Raw genomic sequence first — 17240 nt, 5'->3', positions numbered from 1 at the left:
TTCATCAGTAAATAGGACGTCATCAGTGAAATGAGGATTGCCAGTAATTTGTCTGCGAAGCCACTGACAAAACTGCATGCTCGCCGGAAAATCTGTGGGAGTCAGAGGTTGGACACGGTGCAGATGGTATGGGCAAAACTGCTGTTCATGGAGAATGTGCCATACTAGAGCATTGGATACGCGTTCGGCAAGTCCCATACGTCTTGTGCTCGTTCCTGGGTTTTCGTCCACTGCCTGTAGCACGCGTTCTTCTAATTCAGGGGTACGTACTGTCCTTGGCCTTCTCGGCCTGGAACAATGTGTAAAGCTCCCATGTTCTCGTGGCCGCTGATGTATTCTGATGAATGTTCTTCGGTCTGGTTGCTGTATCGTAGGGAAAGTCTCGCGATATAACCTAGCGGCCTCTGCCGCATTCCCGTTTGCTTTGCCGTACATAAAGTGCATGTCAGCATATTCAATATTACTGTACATTGTATCAATGGCAAGGTAAACAATAATTTAGCAACACACTAATTGCACTAATTAACACTGCACAATAGTATCTCCGTGGCTTTGCAACACTGTTGCACTGTTCCCCGTAATACGGTGAAGTAAGTACATCCACAACAATGTAAAGGCACGCGCATTTAACACCTCTTCAACACACAGAACTACTATTTTCATTGTAGGCGAGAAAGACAAGTGAAGACAACGAACCACTATACTCAGAATCTTTCTCCCAAGCGACTACTCCGGTACCACGAAAGCATGTAGACCTGTAGCAGAACCCTTCAGGCAAAATAATAAACAAACATGGAAAGGCAAGCGTGTTTCCAATTCACGTCTGTAATCGAAACAATGTAGTGTTCTTCCATTCCATATTTCCTGGTTTACGAGCTGATTGACAAAAACTGCGTGCACAGTTTTTTCTTTACGTATACGTACAGGGGATAAACCAAATAATGAACAACCTACAGGCGCTCGATTGATTGAGTTATTGTTGCTTTAAACGAGCTTAGGAGCTTTGAAGGATGGGACCTACGATTTGGAAAATCTGGGATCAGAGCCACTGCATTCAGTGGGTACTTCAACGGATTTGAACCCGCAACATCATGCACGCAAGGTGAGCTCAACGTCTGTTGCAACCCCGATTCAGTATTTCCTGCTGGCTTGCATGTTCTATTAGTGTTCCTTTCGGCCATTCCATTCATTTTCGCGCATCGTTTGTTTTACCTTGGTATTGGTACAGTAAAGGACTACTCTCTACATGTACATTCGTCTTAGGAATGTGCTCTGATGTAGTTCACAACATGCACCAGCACCTTTCTTCGATTGCCTCTCATTTCCTGCTGGTTATGCAACCACACACGGCACGTAAACATTGTCCGCCACTTTGTATCTTTTCGAGCTTTCGACCTGGTACCACGACTTATGAATTACTAGTGGATAGACTAGCCCTCGATGTTCATCTCGAACCCCCTTTCCTTGGACAATTTTCCGGGAATCCCTCCGTTTCTTTGGCGACTCAATTGCGCACGCATTGCAGAGTTATCAAACATGTATTTCTGCATAGCGCAGTTTGACTTCGATAGTCATTCATTGGACCGTCCTCTGTCCGATTCATACTTTTTGAGATATTCGTCTCTAAACTTCATTTTCCCACGCTTTTGACAGTCCCTATATTCGTTATGAAGCGTTTCCGGACACATGTTTACTAAGACTTTTTTGTTAGTTTTGGCGTGTACTATCTACGGTTTAATTTATGACCATTACTTATTAAACACCCTATATATACACGTTCAATATACCAGCAGAACACACTCAAAATTCTTGCTTCAGATAGGAGCGTCTTTTGGGAAGAGCAAGAGGAGGCAATCGCTCCCCTGAGTTTGAAAAATATATACTGTATATATTTTAGTCAATTGTACTAATATAACAATGCTAATAAAAAGTGTGAAATTCTTATATGAATGGATAACAAGTTCCTGCAACGCGGGGGAGGGGACACGGCAAAACGGAGTCCATTTGAGTAGATTAACTTTATTATGTTACGATATTAAAATCCGCTTTTCAGGTTTCATACTATTTCACAATTTTCCCCCAATATTGCTACATAGTCTCATAGTATTTTCAGGTATTAAGTATATATTCAGGTATTACATTTGTACCCAACATTGGTATGAAGCAAGAAATTAAGTGTTGAATACCGTACATAGGTACAATATCATAGTGCGAAAGCAGAGTCATATAAAGTAAAGCAAATTAAAATAGAACAAAAATAAAGTGAAAGCACTAAAAAAATAGCTCTAATCATCAGGATTAGATTTGTCTAATGCTAAAATATACTAGTAAATATAGTCATCACGGTTAGATTTGTCTAATGCTAAAATATACTAGTAAATATATCATCAGGATTAGATTTGTCTAATAAAATAGAAGCGTGTACCAACTATTTGTTCTAAACGTTAATACAAAATAGATAGTAATAAAATTTTATTATAGCCCAATCCTCTTTTATTCTGTTAATAAAAATAAAAATTAAATTATTTATAAGTGAGTGTTTTGCACTATTTGTACACAACTGGTTTGTTTTTATTTCGTAAGTTGGTATTCTGAATGAGTTATTAATTATAACCTGAACCTAGTAGGTATATAGTTTGTTTTCCAATATTGAGCATATAAATTTTAAGGCTTTCTGTTCTCCTTCGTGACAAAACATCTAGATCTCTAATAATCGATCATAGTCACAGTAATACTAATATAAATACAAGGGAAATAGGATTTAGATTTCTGGGTTTTGGCATCAAAGGCCATTTAGCCCGTCACATATGAGGGATGACGTCCCTCGGCGAGCACACTATCCGGGAAAAGGGAAGCGGCCTGGGACCTATATGTTCGATACCATCCCGACATTTGTCTGATGTGAATAAGGAAAACCCCATTCAGGATGCCTGGCCTGAAAAAGCGTTTTACACTTTTTCGATCGAGTGCCCCCATTGGGAATCGAACCCGGGACTGCTTGTACCGAAGGCGAGAGCGTTAGCGACTACGCTGCGCGGGACAACAAATGTAAAGAAATTATACACACTTCAAAAACTTTTCCTGTACCCTTTCTATTTTGTCATTATTTGTTCTATTAATGTTTATGCAAATCATACTTACAAATTCAAGTTTAAATCTGACATGAGTTTTGTACAGCCTTATAGGCCTAAATGTGTTTTAGTTCTTGAACCTACAGTAGACCAGTTTCTAAATAAATTGTGAATTACTATGTTTGCATGTTTTATATCATCAATCACATGAAGATTGAACGTGAGTTGAGAATCAAATGCTACACCAAGATCCTTAACAGATTCTACCTTACCCATAGATTTACCATTTATGCTATATTTAGTCATTATATAATGAGTTCTCTTTGTGTATATTATATATTTGCATTTATTCCTATCTATACTCATGCTATTATCACAAGACCACTTATAGATACCATTTAATGTCTTCTCAATGTATAGTTTAAAAGAAATATGTTGGTCACAATTCTAAAAAGTTTTACACTGTCAGCATATAATAAAACATTTACATGTGCATTATGTCGTTCATAAAAACTGTAAATAATAATGGCCCTAAAGCTGAACCTTGGGGAATACCCTTTAAAACATTATTGGTTTTTAACCTAAAAGTTCTATTACTAAGAAGCTTCTGAATCGAAAAACTAATAATGGTGGCAAATCTGAAAGAGCTCACTTTTGTAGTAACAAAGAATGCTGTACATTATCAAATGCTTTTGACAGATCAATATACATGGTATATTACATGAATTCTTTTTTCTGTGGATCATGCTTCAGATATATAATATATGTGAAGGGCATACAGAAAGTTGGCAGCAACATTTTTTTCACAACCGTAATCTTTGTTTGTAAGTGAAACCAAATATATCATCTTAATTTACAGACCTTTCTTTCACTTTTCCACATAGTCTCCGTTTTCTTGCACACATTTTCCCCATCGTTCTTCAAGTTTGAAAATACCCTTGCGGCAGAATTCCGTTTCAGCTGCCCGTAGACACTGACGCACTCCTTGCCGAATATCCTCCAGTGTCTCGTAGCGATGGCTTCGCATCTGTTCCTTCACAAAACGGAAAAGATGGTAGTAGAAGGATGACGTGTCGAGGCTGTAGGGAAGATGTGGAAGTGTTTCCCACCCAAATCTCCTGATCTACTCCATAGTGGCATGTGCAGTATGCGAACGCGCATTATCCTGTTGAAGGATGGTCTTCTTTCCAAGACGTTTATCACGCAAAGCACGATGGAGCTTCAAAAGTGTCTGTATGTAGCGGGCAGAATTTATTGTTTGTACACGCTCAAGAAAGTCAACCAGACTGCAACCCTGTGCATCCCAGCAGACACTCCCCATAACTTTTCCTGCCAATTATACTGTCTTTGCTTTCTTCTTCAGTGGAAAATTCAAGTGGTGCCATTCCATACTCTGTAGTTTTGTTTCAGGTTCATAACGATGGAACCAGCTTTCATCTCCAGTCACAATACTCATCAAAAAGTCATCACCTTCATTTCGAAATCTCTGAAGAAGGGTTTGGACAATGGTTAGTCTCTGACGTTTGTGGCCCTCGATTAATAAACGTGGGACCCAACGGGCACAAACCTTCCGAGAACCTAAGCTGTGGATCATTTCTTGCACCACACTATGTCCAACACCAAATTTTGCAGCGATTTCATTCACAGCGATACGCATATCTCCCCTAATCAGCTCAGTAGCCTTTACCTTGTTGCGTTTCGTGGAGGCAGTTCGAGGGTGTCTGCTGCGAGACTCATCTTCGAAACTCGTGTTTCCATCCTTAAAATGTTTCACCCACCTCCTAACACTGCTGGACTCATGCACACATTTCCATAGGCACACTGCAGTCTGCGGTGAATTTCAGAAGCAGATTCGTTCTCTTTAACAAGAAATTCAATCACAGCACGCTGTCGAAACGAAACATCTCTGCTCACCATTTTGGAAATTCTGCCTGTGGTCACGTGCTAGCAACAAACAACGTCCACGTCTGGAAAGAAAGAAAGAAAGAAAGGCCTGCAGATTGAGATGATATACTTGGTTTCACTTACAACCAAAGATTACGGTTGTAAAAACAAGTTGCTCACGACTTTCAGTATGCCCCTCGTATTTCTACTAAGTTTGTTGTTATCAACTTGTTCTTGTTAAATCCATTTTGTTGTTCAACTAAAACTGATTAAAACTGGATTGACAAATATTCATAAATTAACGTTTCGAATACTTTCTGAAAGCATAGTATTGGCCTATAATTTCTAGATCTTTTTAAACATTGGTACTATAATTGATTTTTCCATTGTTCTGGAAAACTCCTGCTCGCAAAAAAAAAAAAAAAGTATTATATGTGCATATGGTAGGTTCCTATAAGTATTATATATATATATACTTATAGGAATCATCCCGTAGTATATATATGGTGAGTTCTTGTAAGAGTACGCACCTAGTGCTAGAAGTTATGTTACGGGAACTAAAACAAACAACTACACCTACTTCTATATTATAACCGTCACCAGGTTATATAAATATTTTTGTGGACGCTCTGTATATTTTGGAAAGACAGAAATTATTCTTCAAAGTATACTTTATTTTTGGGACGCAAATAATTTCTTGCTTTCGGTGGGAACTGCTGATAATCCCATTTCTCTCCCACGAATCAAGAACAAAAGAATCTTTCATCGTTCACTCACATATATCTGAAAAGTTTTTTTTATTTTACCGTGAGAGAATTTTAGTGAGTAACAAAGGCCACATTAATTATATGAACTACATATATGATAATTGTATTTTTATTACTTGGGTCCTCAGTGTTTCTACCTTACTCATTGTGGAACTGAATTAAGTGATTTCTTCAATTATTTATGGAAATACTGGGCATTCCAGAACAGACTGCCATGTGTGTGAATGACTCACCAGTGCCAACCATATCGTTCAGCCAGTTTTATCTAGAAGTTCTCACTGTTAGTTATTGTGTTATTCTGCATCGTTGCCAGTGAACTCTGAATTAATGCAAATTCTTTCGACATATAATTTGCATATCCATATAGGTGGCTTAACCTAATCACATTTTAAAATGAACTGCCAACATTGATCAGTTGGTCAACCCAGGTCACAACCAGAATACTTGAACTCTGGGAGTTTTCTCCACGCGTCGATTTAGCGAATACGTTCGTGAAATTCGCCATACAAGTAAGTAAAAGGGCACACGTCTCATAGCCGATCAAGGATTGGTATCACGGATAGCCCTCACTTAGTAAAGTCCCGGATCCGCTGACCCTGTGCGTATAAGTAGAAACGATCCATCCAATGTCCCAATTCTACATTGAGACTACCTCTGTGTTCTGCTGGATATGGCTTTTTCTCGCAGTAGCCAGGAACTTACAACCGTCACCAGGTTATAGAAGTATTTTTTGTGGACGCTCTGTATATTTTGGAAAGACGGTATTTTTTTTCGATTTATACTTTATTGTGCAACACAAATAAGTTCTTTCTTGTGTCGCAGAATAAATATTGGCAAATTGATGTGCAAGGCTTCAGTTGATTAAATACCTTAAAAACATCAGTTATAGATATGAAACAATACCAATATACCACTGTGAGAATTTTCTTGAACTCTTTCTAGGATAACGTTTGCGGATATAGTAGAATTTTTGTGATCAAATTAACAATGAAAATCAATAGCTATTTCTAGAGATTGGATATTAGGCAAAATGCGTATTTCGTAACAATAGAACAAAAAGGAATGTTTTAAAGTTCATTTCGGATATCTTGGCGTTAATTTTAGGAAAATTTATTTCAACTATTTCGCTCTATATTGCTTACATTATTGCTCAATGCCTAAATTGTCTATTATTTTCATCTTCAATTCATTGAGAAACTACAATAGAGCTCTTCTTTCAATAAGGGTTTCTCTCAGTTCCAAGAAATTTAAGAAATAGAGAAATAAACTTACGTGTATATCAAGGAGAAGTTCAACCCGATATACAATGTAACGAATGTAACCGAGTTATTGTGGCTGATAAAGACATGGGCAAATGAAAAACAATTGTATGAGTGTTCGAAAGTGAAAATGTACTGCAAATTGAAACAGTTGGATAAATGTTTAAAGGTAAATTTATTACCTTTGCATACAGAGTCTCTCTTCAAAATACCATAGCTCTACAACTATAGGAGATATTCAACTGACATTTGGCATATAACCATCAAAGACAATATCGAACATTCCAAACAAATTTTATATACCGTACTTTAAAAATGGTCGAGCTGGAACCCTTGAGGTGGAATGATCCTATAAAAAAAATAAAGAAACACAAATCCTAGTGCAGGCAAAGTTCCCGTTGATTTAATTTTAGCTGGAGGGGAACAATTGTGGAATGAAATACACAAACCCATTGGTCTCTAATAGAACAAAAGGGAATTGCCACATGAATGGAAAGAATTAATTATTGTTTCAGTTCATAAGAAAGTCAACAGAACTGTAGTAATTATCAAGTTTCTCTGTTTTGTCACCATCCTACAAAATTCTCTCAAACGTTCACTTAGCAACATTCACCCCATATGCAGATAAAATTACTGGAGATTATCAGTACGGAATTAAGTGAAATCGATTGACTATCGACCATATAAATCTCCATTCACCAAATACTCGGCAAATAATAATAATAATAATAATAATAATAATAATAATAATAATAATAATAATAATAATAATAATAATAATAATAATAATAAACTAGCCCATCAATTATTTATTGATATCAGAAACGGCTAAGTTAGGAAAACAGTGCACAACATCCTTTAAAGGCGTGTTTAATTGAAACTAAAATAAATTTGAGTTTGGAAATATTTGTCCAGGGGCCTGTTCCACCATTGAACCTTGCAACTTTTCACTTTGCGTTTTGCAATTTGCAGAAAGGTTTATGTTCCACGAAAAAATATTTCTCCAAAGTGAAAAGTGTAAAGTGCAAAGCGAAAACATGCAAAGACTTAGCAGAAATTTCTGACTTTTGTTCCATCATCATCTTAAAACTGAAAAGTGCAAAGGAAGAGTTTGCAGAGTTGTGTCGTATTTTGCAAAGAAAAATTTGGCTTTGCCTGAATGATTAAGAGCAATTGTCGTTTGAAAATGCTTCGGTGGTTATTATATTCATCAAGTGATGAATCTAGTGAGAATGAGATTCCTTTAAAAAGTGCATAAAGCAGAATCTACTTCCACAGCATGAATTTATTTCAGTTTAAAGAATGCTTTCGTTTGACAAGTGTGCAAGTAGAATTCGTATTGTAGCACATCAGAAAACATTAGCAAAGTAACACTATAATTACTCAGATACACACTTGGCAAATACACAAGGGGAAACACTCTCCAAGTCCATAGTATAGGATAAATTAACCAAAACCCAGAAGGAAAAAATGAAATGAAATTTTGAGTTTTACGTCCCACGGTTATGCCGGTTAGGCTAAAGGAGACGGTGATGATGAGAGATGAGTGAAATGGTGGAATGAAGAAAGTGGGGGGAAACGGGAGAACCCCGAGAAAACCCACGCACACGGTGTTTGTCCACCACAAAGTTCACTTGGCGGGAGCAGGGTTTGAACCCGGGACCCCAAGCACCAGAGGTGAACGGTCTACCACTGAGTCACCACGGCCCCAAAACCCAGAAGGAGATAACTTTATGTTCCTATTTTGAATGAACTGATTTGTATATATTTAACTATACAACAATAAATGTCGCTGAGACAGAATTAAACTAAAAATTTATTAGGTTTGTTTGATGACACGATACCAATTACGAAAGTGTAAATAAATAAATTATTATATAAAATGCATTCAGTAAACATTCCCTTTTTAAAGTTTTTTTCTGTATTTGTTCATAATAAACTAACATGTGCGTTATGATAGCGATTGCGAAATAACCCACTTTGCTGCAATATGGTTTTTGCCACATGGTTTTAGTTGCGTTAATAATTTCCAACCCTGTTTGAATTGTTTTTCTTTAGTCATTTGTTTGTGTGCGTAAATAGTGAATGGGGTTGACATATTCTAAAATTTATATTGTTCTTGAAGCAGGAATACAAGCAGAGAGAGAACATATATTGTGTTAGAGGAATAAATTTACGCATATTCCAGTATGGAAGATTAAACTTAAAACAGGATTATACAGCACACTAATATATTGGTGAAAAGTTACGAAAGTAACACCTAAAAACTTTCACGACAGGAGCCAGGAGTTTATCATTTGAACATAGTGTTTATGTTGTGCGAATAGAACGTGAGTTGACTTGGTTGTAAATTATGATCGTTCCAGGTTCAAATACATTATCAGACGAATCTGACGATGAAGTTGAAAGCGGTGAGGTGGATACATATCGTCGAAAGTACCAGTTGTTGCTGGAACGGTGTGAAATCTTACAACAGGTTAGTAGATGAGTTCCAGTGGCCTGATCATGAGTTTTCGAACAAAATACTTTATTTCTTAATTATGAAAAGCGGATCAGCGTACAGTTTATAAGAAAGCAGCGTGCAGTTTTACTATACGGGTCCATAGTATAAATAGGAGTAGGGATAGCAGTAGGAGTAGGAACGGGTTAGAAGCCCCGCACGGGTTCGTTGGGTACTGTTCTGGGCTTAAGTTTAGAGTTATCACTCCAATTTCAAATCTACAAAAGAGCAAATAAAACATTAAACATTGTTAGGTCAGGTTAGTTTAGGATAGTTTAGGTTCGATTTGGTTAGTTTAGGTTACTTGGTAAGACTTTAGTTAGACTAGAACAGTGACTGAAACCAGTTCTCATAGAAGCTTCAATTATCACTTAAATTCAGTAATCCGTGACTCTCATAAAAAAATGTATTTCATGCAGAAGTGGTAATAGAACACAGAAGAAACGCAGATCAGGGGGTTCTCATGTATACTATTACCAAAATTTGTAGATTCTCTTCATTATTCTTATATAAATCTGTAAAACTCAATATGAAAATATCACATTCAACATACCGATTCGCCATCCTATATGACCACCATGTTGCTGAATCACCGAAACCTTCCGCGTGTTGCAAATAGTACAAACTTCTACGTACCTTTTTTCCGGATTAAACATAACTTTACTGCAAAACTTATATACTTAAATATTACATAAGAACCCCAAGTCATTATTTCTTACCTCATTTCTCCTGTAAATTTTCATAAAAAAAACGGAGGGGCAACTCTAAACTTAACCACTGTTCTGGACATAAGATCGGCAAATTAAAGACTTCGCCACATTTCCCCGTGCATTTTACAATCTATGAATCCGTATAGTAAAACTGCACCGAAAGCAGAGTTTTACGATTAAATATGTTACTTTAAGGTTAAATTTTACTTGACTGGATTGTTTATTTTTGAAGATTTTTACGTGGTTTAATGCGAGGGATGGATTGATGAAGGTCCTGAGTTCTGAAGGTGACCGTATCGAGGTCAAGTCGAAGGCCAAATAGTTGAAAGATCTTGGTTGCGCCTAGACTCCACCTAACCCTGAGCCTCCACTCTCGCTTCAAGAAACTGTGCAGTGACAAGGGATTCGGAAGACATATTCAATTAACGTAGTTAGGTTAGAAAATAAATAATAAAAGGATTCACTCGAGCAGATCGCTCTACCAAATAGAAAATTTGGCAAGGGTGTACTTTGTGCAGAACAAGTGATTTTGGGTAGCTTTTAGTTCCTCCCCGTCTTGCAAATGTAAGATTTCTAGTGTTACTTATTTTTTAAAAAAAACCTAGCTGAGCGAGCGAAGGGGGCTAGTAGCCCCGCAGGGCTCGTTTAGGTACGGTTCCTATGAATGTTTTGCACAAAGTACACTCTTATCGAAAACTTATAGGTAAAATACGATGTAATTCTTCTTGTCGTGAAGAAATGAGAGTGAGAATATAAGTAGTTACTGTCAGTGCACAACAAATTGAGATGAATTTTGAGTGATGATGTAAGTATTGTATGTGTAAGTGTGTTCTTATCTATCCTTTTTTAAGCAGATACCCCGTCGCTGACGTACCTGCTCCCTACTGACTCACTTCCTTTCAACCGCTCGGGCACCCCTGCTGCGCTCCTGCCCTGTCTTGGTCAGAGGTTAGATACCATCCGTGCTTTTTAGGAACCACCTAGCACAAGTTGGTTCGTGTTTTAGGCCATACGTCCACACTGTATTTACACTGAGCCCTCGGGAAGTCAATGTGGGTCATTCCATACGAATTTACCAGATGCATGTTGCTTCATACTCACAGATTTAGCCTTTTTTTTTTTTTTTTACTCAAAGGTAGTGTAGTCCAGGTAACAGAAATGCAATATGAGAGGGTTTTTTTTTTTTTCAATAGATACTGCAGAAAATACAAGGTGTTCAAGAAGTGACAAATTTCTCCAAATTGTCAGTTTTCTGAAAACCACCCTACGACAGAAAAAGAGCCGTGTCTCAAAAGTTATTTGACCAGTTGTAATGATTGCAGTCTTGTTTGAAGGTGGAAGGTTTGTACAAACCGAAAATGCCATTTTTGCATGCATAACCCCGAAAATCTCAGAAAAATCTTGTGATATAGACAAAAAGAATTACTAACCAAAATAACACCTTAAATGACAATTTTTTTAAATAGTGAATCCCAAGTGCTAAAACAAAATAATTGGAAACATCACTTTATCAACATACAATAACATAATAAAAAATTAAAAAGGTATTATTTCAGACAATAAAAATTATCGCAATTTTATTGTACCCTTACCTTTTTGCTTGAGTCCATATTTCTGCAAACACAACACATATGTCACTACTGTGTAAGAATTAACACTCACATAACAAAAGACAAATGCTCCAATTATACATCGTTATTAACAAGGATATAACATGATATTCACATTATGCCCAAAAAAGACGATGGTATGAAGGTACAGCATGTAGAAGCTCCCATCGAGAAATACAAATACTGCTTCTGAAAGAGGGACACGATATTCGCAGTGTCTTCTGCACTGATGTAATATGTTCGTCCTGTTGATGTGATGGGAACATTGATGATCTTCAAGACATGGCTTGTGAGGATCCAGCATGTGTCAGGAATTGAAGGCCAGGTGTAAGACATGAATGGACCATTAGGATGCATGAACTGTACTTTTACATCACCATTTTCTTGTGAAACATCAGTACTGTTTCTTAACCAACGTTTTCCACAATAAACACAAGCTACGTACTGCTCTTCTTGTAACCAAGTGTACATTGTGTGAATGAAGAGAACCAGAAACTCTGCGCACTTGAATTGTTAGTGAATTCGGTATGGGGATGAAACTATGCCTAATACCGCGACTTGGCTGTGTATTAGTGTACCTTTTCTCCAGAGCAATGGAAGAGACAGATTTCTGATTGTGTAACCTACAACATTTTGATGCCAGTGATATTCTTGTCTGCATAATTGAAGAGATCTTCAGGAGTTAATATAATATTATCTTTGGGTGTTTAAGACTGTTGTGAGTAGCCATTCGTTTCACAGTTCCTCCGATACCATTACATGCCGTTTTTCCATGACTTGTGCCAAAGAAATGCCACTCCGCCATTGTGCCATGATCTTCCAATGATATATATTTAAAGAGCTTATAACTGATGTTCTGGGATTTTAGTTCCGAAATAAGTTCGTGATCTTAGAGTCGTTTTCCATATTGCTGAGAAATTATTCTCCACTAGGTATACCTGTATCCCGATATTCACAATGGTTCGATAGATTATATCTCTTCCATTCATTGCAGAATAGCACCATTAGCATCAGCTAGGCCTAGCTAATCACAGCTAAACAGGAATATTAAGCACATGCGTACGCAATTAACAGTATATTTTATTTTGTAAAATATCTTAATGGGTTAAAAAGAACTTGTTTATTGATTAAAATTTTGGTTGGAGATTTCCTGGAGTTATTTTCTTTAATGTATTATTTTGATCTAAATGGCTGATATTTTCACGAGAATTTTATTGACCGTACATACAAACTTCCGTTATTACGCATTTAAATATTTACTATAATATCTCGGGACTGTACGGCAATGTTTGTAAGTGAATGTAGTTATCCGAAATTCTGTTTCATACCGTAATACCAATGTTGAAGACTTCTGCGTAATAAATACGAAAATCTTTTGTAAATTGCTTGTTTTTGCACATCAGTTTTTCAATTTTCTGCGCCGTCTTCCTTAGTCTGCAATGAGTATACTGACGACATTTTCTGGAACTGCAGTTATGTTCTAAATTTTTAACCATTATTCGAAATAAATTGATGGAAAAGATAAAATATTAACGTTTATATTCAATGTTGCCATGTAAATTCAATATTTCTGTATATGATTTCTCTGTACGGGCGAGAGTACCTCTGTGAAATATACAAATTTTTCGTAAACAGTGAAGAATCCGTAGCAATCATTCTACTCCAAAATACTTCCAACCACCAAAGTAATAGTTTAACTTGCATTAATGCAGTGCGTTCACCCTTATAAATCAGTGTTTCCATAATCATTTATTTGGAGCTGCCGTAGTGCGAAATCACATTCGATTCATATCTTTCTAGAAGTGACAGGTTAGCGCAGATATTCAAATATATGTAGGCATCAAAATAAAGTTTAGAAATCAATTACTATATAATTTGGATAAACAGGAATAATGTACTGAGAAGATATCTAGGTTATGAATTACCATGAATTCGAATATGTTCAAATTACAGTGAAACAGTTAACTGAAAGGAATTATTAAGTTACCGGAACTGTGATTTACTAAATTTTATTCTTATATACACCGTCTTCTTCACAAACAGATAATTTTCTCAAAGACATATATAGACGACATAGTGGAACAGTTTCTTTTCTCTGTATATATATATATATATATATATATATATATATTGTTCTGAAATAATTCAGCTAAAAATCTAAAAAAGATCACAACCAACTTAATGCTATGGAACACTTCCCTGAGAACTAAAATTCAGAATGTTTGTTTTACATTTTGTTTTTAACGGTGCAATTTTGCGCAATGTTATTGAAAATCTCATGAAACTTTCTGTGACAAATAAAGCCGTAAGGAAATATCTTTTTTTAACAATTGACTGTTTTGAAAATTATCTGATATTACGAATCTTATGTAAAATATTGCTGAAACCATATTACTGTTTACTTCCGTTGTGGATGGAGGTATTTCCATTTGAAAAATATTAATGTGTTTATTTCGCAAAGTTTATTATATATATATATATATATATATATATTATAGGAAATATATCTATATTTTATAGGAAATAAAGAAACATTTTTCCAGCTAGAATGTTTATTTACACTTAATAATTCGACATATTCAAATTTAAATATATATATATATATATATTTAAATTTGAATATGTCGAATTATTAAGTGTAAATAAACATTCCAGCTGGAAAAATGTTTCTTTATTTCCTATAAAATATAGATAAATGCATCCTAACAAAATGAGGGTAGTATAGTAACGTTTTATTTATTTTATTTGTGTGTATATTTTAGGTTGATGTGGTGGTGTGGATTTACTATGTTTTGTTCATACAGAGTATTTCGATAGTGAATGTTTTAAAGCAGCCCTCCCTTTTATATATGAAAGTAGAATCAATACTCGGCTTAGGCATACACTGAAAACAATGTCAATCGAACTTATGAGGTAATATCTGATTATTATTATCATCTCATTTAAATACGATCGAGATATATTCATTGCTGCATAGCACAGAAAAAGATAGAGTAATCGTTGAAACAGCGACTAGTCAAAAATAGCAAAATAATTACATTACAGAATTGGATTCTGAATTTTTTCTTTCTGTTATATTTGTTAAATGTATATAAGTTTGATATCTTCTCTTCTTTCTCTTTCTATTTACTTCTCTTCTTCTTTCTTTCTTTTTCTAGTCTAACTGCCATACTCATGTCATCTTATTCTAAAGACATTTCCTCTGGAATGTTTTTTTTCTTTTTTTTTTCTTTCTTCAGTGAAGTGGTCGCCTTATCTAACTCACGGTTAATATATTTACGATGGTTTCTACGGAGACCGTTGCTATAGAGATGATATAAGAGACGGGGTTAGACAGCATAATGCCTTCGTGGTAATAGGACATTATTATCATAACTTTTTCTAGCTCTTGTTTGACGTTTTCCGGTCGTGGGGATGTCACGTTTCAGTTCTGGTTCGTAGGATCTCCTCCATATTTTGTCAATTGCAGTAATGCGATGCACAAAATTGAACATCTTTCTGCACCTTCCTATCGGTGCTACTTTTGCATCCCCCTTATGACATGTGGTACATTGATACAGATGGAATATTCAGTTCATTAGCCAGTTTATTCACAGTTCCATCATCTATCATTATCGAGCAATGTTCGCTGTGCTTCCACATGTGATGTTGTTCCGTAGCCATTCAAACACGGATTCTACCATGTTTGTCTGCTAACTGTCATCTAACAACCGTCTGATAAGGCAGAACACTTTCACCATGCGCCTCACATTTCAACTTCGTGCCACCTGAAATTTCATGAAAACACGCTGTCTTCCACGGGTAAACATTGTGTGTCACGTGCACGTCACTTCAACAGCGTCCAGTAACCATACACACACGGGCGCAAATCCCGGGGGGGACGAGGGGGACATGTCCCCCCCAATCTTGAACCTGGGGGGGACTGTCCCCCCCAATAATCTGATTTAAAAAGTGCTTTTTCGGATAAGTGTCATGATTTGTGTCCGACTGCCCCAAAGGAATGTAAGATGAAATTGATTTCTCTTGGCTTTTCCATATAATTTTTTTTTTAAGAATCGTATTCTGTAGTATTTCAAACTGAACTTCGTGCTGTAGTGAGTTTAGTAGTCTCATCAATATGTATTAATTCCACTTCCGCTATTTGGGCATAAATTGCAATAATGCCAGAGGAGGATATGCCCCTCTCCTCATGCTTGAAAGTTGTCTCAGCTGAAGGTACGAGCACAAATTCCGGGGAAATGGAGAGACATGTCCCCCCCAACATTGGAACTGGAGGCTCTCCCAATAATCCGATTTGAAAAGTGCTTTTTGCAGATAACTGTGATGAGTTGTGTCCGACTGCCACAAAGGAAAGTGAGATGAAATTTGTTTCTCTTGGCTTTTCCATTTTTAATGAAAATGAAGGCGTGCGACTGAGCGTGACGTAACCTGATATGAAATCTTATCTCCTGCTCTCCCCTAGGCCCTAGCACACGAAGAGTATATAGACTATCCAATTTCAGTAGAACCCATCTTTTCAGTAAATGCCCATTTATCTATTTGTAGTATCAGCCTAGGCATCTACTCATGCTTCGTAAGCTAACTAACTCTATAGCCTATGGAACCCGGAGGTTCAATGCCGCGTTCACAAAAGCTCTCCACTGACTTCTATTCTTAGCCAACTGGATCCAATTTCTACTTTGTATTCCTATCTCTGCGAGATCCATCTTAATATTGTATTCCCATCTGCGCCTAGGTCTTCTTAATAGTCGTTTTCCGATTGGTTTTACCGCTAACACTTTGAAAGCGTTCCTACTTTCTTCCATCCTGGCTACATGTCCTGCCCACCTAAGCCTCCTAGACTTGATGACCTTAACAATGTTTGGTAAGCCGTATAATTTACGTAGTTCGTCGTTATGAAGTTTCCACTATTCCCCATTCCCGTTCCTCTTGGTCCGAATATTTCTCTCGGGATCTTGTTCTCAAATACTTTCGGTCTATGCTCTGCACTCAGTAAGCGACCATGTTTCGAAACCATACAGAACAACAGGTACGATTATCAATTTATACATTTTAAGCTTCAAATCCCTCGACAGAATTCGCGACGACAAGAGGTTTTGAACTGAATAATAACACGAATTCCCTGTTTTTAGTCGACATTTAATTTCTTCGTGAATATGATTTTCGTCTGTTAATATTGATCCCAGATATTTGAAAGTATCCACTTTATCAAAAGTATTATTTAATATTTTAACACATACATAATTTGCCGTATTACAGTCCCGACGCACTTCCATGTATTTAGTTTTCTCTGCATTTACTTCTAAACCCATGTCCATGCAAGCGCGTCTAATAAGACCTCTGCATTTCTTTCTGTTTTTCTCCGATCATCCCCTACTAAATTTACATATTCAGCGTACGCATAACCTGGTGAACACCGTTCAGCTCTAGGCCCTGGTT

General features: G+C 36.6%; 1 protein-coding gene across 2 annotated transcripts in view; it reads left to right on the top strand.

Moving 5' to 3' along the window:
• Positions 1 to 9038: 9038 nt before the first annotated feature.
• LOC145664862 (uncharacterized) overlaps positions 9039 to 17240 on the top strand; it is a 34753-nt gene continuing 26551 nt past the window's right edge. For both annotated transcript variants that reach the window (XM_081731889.1, XM_081731890.1), the window contains exon 1: positions 9039 to 9457. In XM_081731889.1, the coding sequence (XP_081588015.1) occupies positions 9335 to 9457 (123 nt within the window). In that variant the 5' untranslated portion in view covers positions 9039 to 9334. The remainder of the gene's footprint in view (positions 9458 to 17240) is intronic.

The sequence above is a fragment of the Thermobia domestica genome, chromosome 11, assembly GCF_964235325.1.
Source record: "Thermobia domestica chromosome 11, izTheDome1.hap1.1, whole genome shotgun sequence".
In the NCBI taxonomy this organism is placed as follows: Eukaryota; Metazoa; Arthropoda; class Insecta; order Zygentoma; family Lepismatidae; genus Thermobia; species Thermobia domestica.
This window is presented reverse-complemented; position numbering and strand designations above follow the sequence as displayed.